This window comes from Colobus angolensis, unplaced genomic scaffold (assembly GCF_000951035.1).
Source record: "Colobus angolensis palliatus isolate OR3802 unplaced genomic scaffold, Cang.pa_1.0 Scaffold76, whole genome shotgun sequence".
NCBI lineage: Eukaryota > Metazoa > Chordata > Mammalia > Primates > Cercopithecidae > Colobus > Colobus angolensis.
Window position 1 is genome coordinate 2,618,982 of NW_012121376.1, and position 11,055 is coordinate 2,630,036.

General features: G+C 57.3%; 1 protein-coding gene across 1 annotated transcript in view; it reads right to left on the reverse strand.

Moving 5' to 3' along the window:
* Window positions 1-11,055, reverse strand: part of JPH3 (junctophilin 3) — a 107,092-nt gene that overhangs the window by 59,468 nt on the left and 36,569 nt on the right. The window contains exon 2 of the mRNA XM_011928023.1: window positions 4,787-5,564. Coding sequence (XP_011783413.1) covers window positions 4,787-5,564 — 778 coding nt within the window. The remainder of the gene's footprint in view (window positions 1-4,786; window positions 5,565-11,055) is intronic.

The window sequence follows — 11,055 nt, forward strand, 5'->3', positions numbered from 1 at the left end:
GCATGGGCCACCCCGTCTCTCCCTCTCCCGCAGCAGAGGCAGCCAATGGGTCACACTTGAGATGCCTCCTGGACCCTGAACCTTCACCCTGGGGTTCTCAGCAGGTCCCAGGGGACAAAGTGGGGATGGGAACAGGAAGGAGAAATGGGCTACAGTCTGCCCCAGCGCCCCCAGCTCGGCTTCTACCAAAGCTTTCTGCTTTTATTTGGTGTCCACAGCGGGTGGGGATGAGGGGGCTGTGAGAGTTGCTGTGGCAGAGGGGTCGGCTGTTGAAAATAAAGCCATGCCATCCTGCGGGACTTTCCTCTCGAGGATGGGTGACACGTTTACATTCCGATTCCCAACCCAAGGCCTCTCGTGAGCAGCAAATGAAGGAGAGCCATTGAGTTTCATCTTCCAGAGCAACCCAGGCTTTGAGGACTGTGATGAATTCCTTATGTCCGCCCGGGGACGGCAAGGGGTTCAGGACGGCAGCGCCGTGCAAAGGTGCCCTGTGTGTGCCCTCCCGGCAGGAGATGCGTCATGAAAACATCTTGAGTGTGTGACGGCAGGAGGGGCCAATGCCCTGCGGTCCACTGCTAGGTGACACGGCAGGATGGAGCCATCTCAGACTTTCACTAGTGGGAGTTCCCAATGGAGTGAGGCGGACCCCACAGGAGAACGGCACGGGAGACTGCAGCCCCTTCTCACCTGACCTCAGCTCCGCGGGGCCACCGGCTCCTGCTCCTCTCTGCAGCAGAGGGTCTCACCCAGACGGAACCTCCTGGAACCACCTGCTTCGCCACGCTCCCCCCTCTCCACTGCCACACCCTTGCCAGGTTGGACTCTGCCTCCAACCTGCGTTGCGGCTGCGTGTGCGACGCCTCATCTCCCCGCGGGGCCAAGGCCCCCTGGTGGCAGCCCCCACACCAGACAGGAGAGAGCCGGGGGCGCACAGGCCAGCAGCATTTGCATCCTGGAGACCAGGTCAGATGCAGGTGTTGGGGTCCCACCTAGATAAGATGAGATAAAGTCCGGGGCCTGACCACTATTTTTACAAGCCCTCCAGGCACCTGGAGAGTGTGGAAGGCTCTGAATCCCCGGCGCATTCCAGACAATGATGTCACATGGCCGGAGAGGGCATCGTGTGCCTTAGAACCCACGGTGACTTCATGGCCTGGGGTTGAGACCCGGCCTAAGGAGGAGTCCTGGATCCTACCCTCCCAGCCAAGGACCGGGGCCAGTCCCCTTAGCAGCACAGGACCTCAGTCTCCCCCTCTGCCAAGTGGAAACAACGGCACCACCTCTCAGATTCCGAGTTCCACACCTCCCGCCCCGTTTTCCAGGAAAACCCACATTCCATCCTCCTCGGCCTTCCCTGCAGAGCTGCTCTCAGGGGAAGGGCCTGGCACTCTGTGGAGGACACAGCAAACCGTTTCTCACTTTGCACGGCCTGACAAGCTCTGCCGGCCGGGGCGGGCGAGGACAGCGCCAGCTGCCCTACAGCTCCCTCGCATCTCTCGATTGTGACAGTGGCAGGAGCCCGCCCGGGGCCAGTCACTCCTCGGCCCACGTGGTACGGCCGCTCTCACGCTCCAGTGGAGGGTTGGCCCCAGGCTGTGGGCGCCTGAGCCAGTCATTCATCAGCTTTACTCTCCAGGGCGGCGGACTCTGTTCCCTTCTTTTTTTCCAAATTCTAAGTCCATTGAGAAAGCACAACTCCAGGCCCTGCAGCCCAGAATGGAGGCTCATCCCCCATCCTCTGATGACCAAAAATACTGTGTAGCCTCCCACCTCCGAGGGTCACACCAGTGAGCTCACAAACACATGTGCTTCCCATGCTTCTCACAGCAGGGCTGGGGGAGGATGACACCAATGGAGACGGTGCAACCACAGGCCCGGCCCCACGCCGAGGCAACTACACAGAGAAGGGAGCCCCGCCCCCCCTTCAGTCGGGAACCCAGCCCAGAGAGGGGAGGCGACCGCTCTGGGATGTGTGGCCACAACAGCCCAGGCTGGATGTGCTCTGCAGGTCTCAGAGGCAAGGGTGAGAAACCAGTTCCTAGTGCCCATTTGAGGCGTGACACCTCCTCTCTTGCACACTTTAAGTGCCAGTGACCTGGAGACCACCCAGGCCACACACTCCCACCTGGGCGCACCTGTGCAGCCGTACGCTCTGGCTCCGTGGGTGCGCGTGGATGTGCAGGCTGTGCACAGTGGTGTGGAGGCTGTGAGTGGTGTGCAGAGCCATGTTCGTGGACAGGAGGACACGGCGGGTGAGCCAGTCCCTTTCTCACAAAGGAACTACACTCCAAGACCCCAGTTGTGCGCAGGCAGAAGCAGGAACCACCTCCCTCCTCTTGGCGCCTGCTCGGGCAAAGGGACGGAGTCGGCTCGGACTCCACCAGTGCAGAAGGCAGGCCCCAACCTGCCAGGGAGCACGGGCTGCTGGGTCTTGAAGGCTGTCGGGGGTGGGTGGGGGGTGGGTTCTGTCAGTTTCACAGCTGCACAGGCCTGCAAACCCCTCCCTCTCACTCCCTCCACCCGTCTGCCAAGGCTGGCTGGCCAGTGCCCCAAAGGCTAGGGACCCAGTAGGAGCCGCACCCACTCCACCCTGGCCCCGGCTCCTTTACATGGGTCTCAGGTCTCGCCCTCCCGACCCAGCCCCTGGGCTTCGCGCCAGCATGGTGCCCACTTGTACGTAGGCATCTCCCCCAACAATGCTCCCACAGAGCCCCTGGGACCCCGAAACTCCAGGAAGAGGCGGGATGCCCCAGGAAGGGAGCTGCTACCACCTAAGCTTCACAGGCCTTCAGAGATTAGAAGCCAAGGTCCAGAGAGGCTGACAACTCGCTGTGGGGCAGCTCTGCACCTGCGCTGCCCCAGCCCTGTCCAGGCCACCTTGGCTCCATAACAGGAACCTGCTTCTCTCAATGTCTAGGGGAATTCGTCTGAAAACTGTCCCAGGTCCCACATCCCCCCAGTCCTATAGACATCCGCCCAGTGCCAGAGCTATGAAATAAGCTCAGTCCTGCAGAGCACTGTCTGCTAAGTCCCCGAGCTGCTGAGAACTAATGAACTGATGAACTCATGAACCAATCAGCAGGTCACACGAGAGCTGCCACGAGCTTCCTCAATTCCGTGATGCCGCTGTCCCCCAGCCCCCAAAACTGCTTCTTGTCCACTACGGTCAAAAAAGCAACTACACAAAATAGAAAGGGTCGAAAAACAAACCACAGAGGAAAGAAATTCACCAAAATGCCACAGAGAGCACTCGGCCGATTCATCAGACCAGAGCTAATGCTGCTTTCCCCCTCCTCAGTATTATTTCTTTTCCTGTGGAACAAGTATTACATTTATGATGGAAAAAATAACTACCGATTCTAATTTGTTCTTAAAATCCCAGGTGAGTAGTCACACGTGGGCTCCTGTTTATCTCCCTGCCTGAACATTTCTGGGGGAGCAGGGAGGGGCAAACGGAGCAATTTTGGACCTCAGTGTCAGGTGGTAATTCATGTTTCTTTCAGATTCTAAGAATCAATCTTGTTTCCCTCTAAAACAATAGAAGTCACGAGTGACATATTCTGCCAACAAACCACAGCCACCATTTTTGTTTTTCACTGTAGATCAAGGGTCACTGAAAATCAGAACCAAATGGGCTGAACTTTAATTAGCGACAGGTCAGGAAGGGCTGAGACGCACCCAAGCTGGGAGCTTTCTTGGAGGAACACCACGTGTGCCCCAGCTGAGAACACAGAACCATCCAGAAAGATGCAGGGAAACGTCCCCCAGGAAGCCTCCTGCCTGGGCAGCCCATAGTTTCCCATGCAGCTTCCAGATCCCTGCCCCAAGCCTCTCCGGGCTACCCCAAGGGCCCTCCTCTGGCCCAGGAAAGCAAACGCTGGTGGACAGCAAAGGCTCTGGGTTTTCTGAAACACCTTCCCAAGTCTTGACAAAGCCGTTTCGTAACCTCAGTTACTTTAGAACCCAAATGTCTACCTGTGGGACCCGTGGCTTTCCACAGGAGAACTTCCTCCAACATGCAGCAAGCGGCTCCTGCCAGCCACAGCCTTCCTAGGACCAGCCCCTGGCTCACACACTCACCCACAGGAGCCAGACCCTGGGTGCCTTCCTCCAGCCCTGAAGGCCCCACCTTGCACCCACTCCTAAAGGTACCCACAAGTCATGTGGACCCCACCCACAGTCACCTCTGAACCCATTCCTTAGGGCCTGGAGGCCCCACTGGACCCCCAATTCAGTAAGTCATGCAGTGATTTAGAACAGCGGCTGCCCCAAAGCACCAGGCCTGCATGAGCCCCTTGCCAGGCACCCGCAATTGGCCTCCCAACTGCTGCCATCTCCCAGGGTCCAGGAAGAATCCAGACCACAGGTCTGCGTAGCTGAGGCAGCTCCTAGCCTGCCACCCTTACCTGGTGGTGTCTCCCCTCCTAGCCAGCACAGCAACGCTCCAATGCATCGTACCAACAGAACAGACCACCTTCTTTATCCACCAATATTTTACACTAAACATCACCATAAAGAACAAAGAGACGCTGCTCGGTTTAAGGAGGCTGTAGGTCTCTGCACCCTCACAAATCAATCATTCCTCTGCACCAATCCCGCCCACAGTCACCTCTGAGAACCTCCAGGGAACCCTAGGGTTCCATGGGGCATAGTTGGAGAAACACGAGCGTAGGCCTCAAACTGGGCCCAGCCCAAGGCCGGGAGCAACAGCAGGACGGAACAGACCGGGCTCACAAACACCTTCTGGGCACCAAGAAGGGCCCCCGCCCCCTCACCCTCCTACCTGGAAGCCGCGATCTCAGCCTTCTGCTTGGCGATGGTGGCAGCCCGCTCAGCGGCCTCGACGGCGCGGTCCACCTTCTCGCGGATCTTGCTGGCCCGCAGGGGGATGAGGTTCTTGCGCTTGCCGCTGACGAGGATGTTCTGCTTGTACTTGCCCTCCTCCTTGGTGCCGTCCGGGAAGGTCATGCAGCCGTAGCCGTGGCGCCGGTTGCTGGCCCACTCGCCCTCGTACTTGAGCCCGTCCGAGCGCTGGCTCACGCCGAAGCCGGAGCGTTTGTCGTTCTTCCACTCGCCCACGTAGGTCTCGGTGGTGGTGGCGTCGATGTCGTCCTCGATGACCGCCAGCTCGGCCTCGGCCTCGCCCAGGCTGATGGTGGAGTGGATGTCGCTGGCCGTGGAGCTGACGGTGCTCATGCCCGCCTCGCTGCGGAAGGAGCTCTGCTTGCTGCGCTGGCTGGCCAGGCTGCTCTTGGACTCCGACTTGCGCAGCTTCAGCCCGCTCAGCAGCGAGCGCCGGAACAGCCCCTTCTTCTTGCTCTTGAGGATCTCGGAGTCACTGTGGGCCACGAGCACGAAGCCCCCGCGGGACACGGCCGGGCTGCCGGCCACCGCCAGAGAGGCGTCAGGATGCAGCGCAGTGCCGTTGGTGTGCTCGCTGCGCAGGGAGTTGATGGACGTCCTCAGGGGCGAGCGGATGACCGCAGCCATGCCGTACGGGACGCTCTGCCGCACGCCATAGCCCTGGCGCATGCCACCGACCCACTGGCCCTGGTAGGTCCCTGGGGAGAAAAGGAGCAGGCGTGAGTGCCTAGCGACAGAGAAGAGGGCACAGCCTGGCCACGGACAGGGTGGAAGCGGCCACAGTCCTGTCTGAGCTTCCTGTTGTTTTGCTTTTTTTGAGACAGGTTCTCACTGTTGTTGCCCAGGCTGGAGTGCAGTCAGGCCATTACAGCTCACTACAGCCAGGAACCCCTGGGCTCAGGCGATCCTCCTGCCTCAGACTCTTGAGCAGCCAGACTACAGGCACGCATCTCCATGCTCTGCTAATTTTTAAATTATTTGTAGAGATGGGGTCTCATCATGTTGCCCAGGCTGGTTTCTAACTCTTGGGCTCAAGTGATCCTCCTGCCTCAGCCTCCCAAAGTGCTGGGATTACAGGCATGAGCCACACCATTCCTAGTGTGCTTTCTATCTTGATGAAACCTGGTGAGGTTTGTGTGGAGGCAGACAGACCACGGTGCCTTACAACTTCTATCACCAGTGGCTGTTTCTGAACACACCTCCACCCTGCTTCTCATGGCTCGATCTTGTTCTCTTGGAAACCGGGGAGAGAGAAGGGAGGCATCAGAGTCTGTGGTGCAGAGTGAGGACCACAGAACCCAGAGTGAACACGGAGCCCCCTGCCATGGGGACAAGGAAACGCGTCCTGGGTCAGGAAGCCAATGAGAGGCAGCTACAGGGACACAGGTGTGGGTTACACACTAAGCGCTGAGGTGGGCTGCTCTGGGAGGCAGTGAGCTCCCCATTGCTAGAGGTATCCAAGAAGCGTACAGAAGACCACACACTGGACACACCACAGAAGAGATTCAAGGGCACAGGGAAGAGGCAGTGGCCCAAGACCTTCAGACATGAAGTCAGCAGACGCGATATCCCCAAAAGAAGGGAGGGTGGGGACTGGAGCACCTGCCTGTGCACCTGGGCTCTCAGCAGCACTGTTCCTATGACTGGAAAGGTAAAGGCAACCCACAAGTCCATCACCCGGTAAATGGACAGACGCCATATGGTCCATCCATACAATGGAACATCATTCAGCCTTGAAAAGGTAGAACATTCTCACACAGGCTGCAACGTGGATGAATGCCAAAGACATTACACGGAGTGAACTGAGCTGGGCACAAAAGGCCACACACTGGATGATTCCATGTACACGGGGTCCTTCGAGTAGTCACGCTCAGAGGTGCAAAAAGTAGCATGGAGGGTGCAGGGGCTGGGGCGGGGCGTGTGGGGTCAGTGTTGAATAGGGACAGAGTTTTGCAGTGGGATGAGGAGAAAGTCTTGGAGGTAAATAGCGATGACAGCTACCTAACACCATGAATGTAATTAATGCCACTGAATTGTATACTTAAAAGTGGCTAACACGGTACATTTTGTATTTCTCTTACCACAGTAAAATAAAAAGGAAACCCGGTCGGCAGACCTGTGCCCATGTCTTGCTCTGTGAGCTGTGACTTCAGGCAAGTTTCTGGGCCCCGCTGGCCCTCAGTGTCCTCGTCTATAGAGTGGAACCAAGACTCCTCATGCCACAGGTCACCGTGAGGACGACTGGGCCTCAGCATGGTGCCCAATGCGGCAAACCTCAAGCCTCATTTGTCATTCACGCTTCTCATTGCAGCCGGGCACTAACGGAGCAGACGTGCCACCCTGGAAAGGGCCTTTGTGGGGAGAACAGAGGGTCCGTCCATCACTCTTCCAGCTCACAGTGGCACAGCCTGCAGACCAGAGGCTGGAGGCCGAGACTTACTGATACGTAGGTTTTATTCATCCCCTGCTGTTTTCATAAAACATTGGAATTACCTGCCAACATCTCAGAACCAAGAGATTTTACATAAAACTTCAGCTCTCTCATGTCTCCTAAAAAATGACAACCTGGCCACCCCTGACCTCTCTTTTAAGAGGACAAAATGGACAGGAGCTGGCAGCAGCGGGTCCCTTTCTGCCAGTCACTTTTTTTTTTTTTTTTTTTTTGGAGACAAGAGTCTTGCTCTGTCGCCTAGGCTGGAGTGCAGTGGTGCGATCTCAGCTCACTGCAAGCTCTGCCTCCCGGGTTCACACCATTCTCCTGCCTCAGCCTCCCGAGTAGCTGGGACTAACAGGCGGCCGCCACCTCACCTGGCTAATTTTTTGTATTTTCAGTAGAGACAGGGTTTCACCATGTTAGCCAGGATGGTCTCAATCTCCTGACCTCGAGATCCACCCGCCTCAGCCTCCCAAAGTCTGGGATTACAGGCGTGAGCCACCGTGCCCGGCCCTGCCAGTCACTTTTTAAACAGAGAGGCTGTAGCAGGTGGCAGGTACCACCATCTCTTGGAGGGAAGCAGCCGTCCACTCCCCGCTGCCCCCCACCTTCCCTACCCAGGCCCCCTCCACGCACGCGCCCCTCACCAGAGGGCGGGGTTCAAACTAAGTGTGGAATTCAAAGTCCTGTAGCCCCAAGTGACCTGTCCGTCCCCAGGGTATCCCCACACCCTGCCATCTTCACTCACCACCCCCCAAAGGGTCCTGATCCTCCCAGGCTTTTCTGTCCAAGGCTCTGTTCACATACTCTCCTCTCTCAGACTCCCACCCTCCAATCTAATCCCATGGGCTCCAAGCCAGCCCCACCCCTCCTCCACAGCACCTCCAACACCCCAGTCCCCAGGCCCACAGCCCCCATGCCTGGCACCCATGGCATCCTGACTCAGGACAGCGGCTGGGGTCCTAGATGTTCCAGAACGTATCTTCCAGCTCAACCACATCACGAGCCCCAGAGGGACTTGTGTTGCAGGCCCCTCATGCCCCACATGGCACATGGCCCAGCCAGGCAGAGGAGGGGCGTGCAAGGATCACCAATCAGGCTACAGCCCCAGACAGAGCCCCTGAGGCTGCCTCACTCCAAGAGATGGTGGCACCTGCCACACAATGCAGCTTCTTCGTTGAAAAAGTGATCAGCAATGCGGCCTCTGAGGGCAGCTTCTCCAGGAGCAGAGCCTGAGTTGGGGATCCTGTGAATGTGACTTATTTGGGGCAGGAGAAGGCGGGTGCCAGGAGGTAGGACATGGCAGCAGGGGACCGGGCTGAGTGAGGTGGTCTCAGCGGGAGGTCAGCTTCAGCCTCGTCCCACTTTCAGGCGTTTGCATTCCCACACTGGTCCTGGTCGGTCATTCTGTACCCCCAAAGCCACTTGGGGAGGCAGCTAACCTGGAGGCAAGCCCACTGCCATCAACATCGGAAGCGACCTCCGACTCCAGTGATGGGGCTCCTGCCCTCCCACCCGCTACGCCGTGGCACCTTCTCCTGCAGGAGGCCGAGAGCCCTGCAAGCAGGGATGTATGTGGACCTGACCCCAGGGACCCCATGGCACCGCTGCACACCTTTCCAGAGTGTCAGCCTCAGAGGTTCCAGCACTGGGGGCAGTTGTGGTGGGCACAGGGAGAAGGCAGAAGGGGCAGCTGACTCAGAACCACCCGGCACCCCAATGCGAACCACAGTGGGGGGAAACCCTGTGGCTTGCTCCATACCCAAACGCCCTTCCAGGCTGGGGTTTGTGAGGGGGAAACTGGAACCAGGCTCAGTAGGTCTCAGGGGGTGGCCCTTTACCAAGGCCAGACCCGCCCAGACAGTGGCTTTCCCATGGCCAGTCCAAGCTGGGCACAAGCTGCATCGCAGGGACCTTCACCCCAAGACCGCACCCTTAGCGACTGCCCCTTCCATGTGAGGGCTGCGGACAGGGTTGTCAGATAAAACACAGGACGCCTGGTAACATCTGAGTTTCAGATGAACAACATGTTGTTCTTTAGGGGACACACTGCATGGGACATACTTATATTTAAAAAGCGTTTGTGGGCTGGGTGGGGTGGCTCATGCTTATAATCCCAGCACTTTGGGAGGCCGAGACAAGCAGATCACCTGAGGTCAGGAGTTAGAGATCAGGCTGGCCAACATAGTGAAATCCTGTCTCCACTAAAAATACAAAGCTAGCTAGCCATGGTGATGGGTGCCTATAATCCCAGGTACTCAGGAGGCTGAGGCAGGAAGATCACTTGAACCTGTGAGGTGGAGGTTGCAGTGAGCCGAGATCATGCCACTGCACTCCAGCCTGGGCGACAGAGCAAGACTCAGTCTCTAAACAAATAAATAAATAAAAATAAAAAGTATTTGTTGACTACCTCACATGCACATGTAACTGGACGGCCTATTTTTTGTTGTTGTTTTTTTGAGATGGAGTCTTGCTCTGTCTCCAGGCTGGAGTGCAGCAGTGCAGTCTCAGCTCACTGCAACCTTTGCCTCCCGGGTTCAAGCGATTCTCCTGCCTCAGCCTCCTGAGTAGCTGGGACTACCAGATCCAGCTAATTTTTTTGTGTGTTTTTAGTAGAGACAGGGTTTCACCATGTTGGCCAGGATGGTCTCGATCTCTGGACCTCGTGATCTGCCCTCCTCGACCTCCCAGAGTGCTTGTTAAATTGGGCCACCCCTCAGCTGAAAGTCCAGGATGGTGGGCTGCCCCCACAAAGTGGAGGATCACCCCGGAAAAAGGAGAGGCTCACCCACTCTCCGACATCCCTCCTCCATCAAGGGATGCTCCAGCTTACAGACACAGATGGGAACAAGAGCTGAAAAGTGAAGGCATCACGGATAAAGTGACGTGGTCCCCCCATACAGTGGGGGGACCTCAGCCCTAAAAAGGAAGGAAAGCCGGCACCTGCTGCTTCCTGGATGAGCCTTGAGGCCGTCATGCAGAGTGGAATAAGCCAGGCTCGAAGGGACAAATCCTGTGGGATTCCACTCTCATGGGGTCCCTGGAGTCATCAGATTCACAGACATAGAAAGTAGAAGGGAGGGTGCCAGGGGCTGGGAGGGAGGATGACCAGTGAGCACTTAGTGGGACAGAGTTTCGGTTTGGGAAGATGAGAAAGTTCTAGAGATGAGGTGATAATGGCACCCACCTCTAGGTTTACGTGACGCTTGAGCTGACAGAGCTCTGGCCATGCCTCCCAGCACGGAGTAACAAGGGCCGCCGGAGCCTTTCCTGCCCCGTGTTTGCAACTGCACGGTGCTGGGCTTTTGCCACCCATGGGAACATAGCTCTGATTTTATAAACGATATAAGAAAAGGGCTTTGGCTACACGAAAGCACACGGGCTTCATTCAGTTCTGTCGTGACTGCCTGCATAGCCTGACCTCACCACCCCACAGCAGAGGGCACCAAAGCACCAGGGACAGGCAGCAAGGGACAGGGCTTCCCCCAGATGGAAGCTCTGCAGGCTGGGCCTCCACACTCGCCACCGTTGCTCCTCTCCCTCCTTCCCTCAAAGAAACATCCACTGTGATGGAGCTATCGAGCCACGCGCCTGTACCATCAGCTCGGCCACCCCCAGCCCTTTGCATTTATGCTTGATTAAGTAAACAAAAAGTCTGGGCTCAGTTTCTTTCTTTTTTTTTTTTTGAGACGGAGTCTTGCTCTGTCGCCCAGGCTGGAGTGCAGTGGCTGGATCTCAGCTCACTGCAAGCTCCG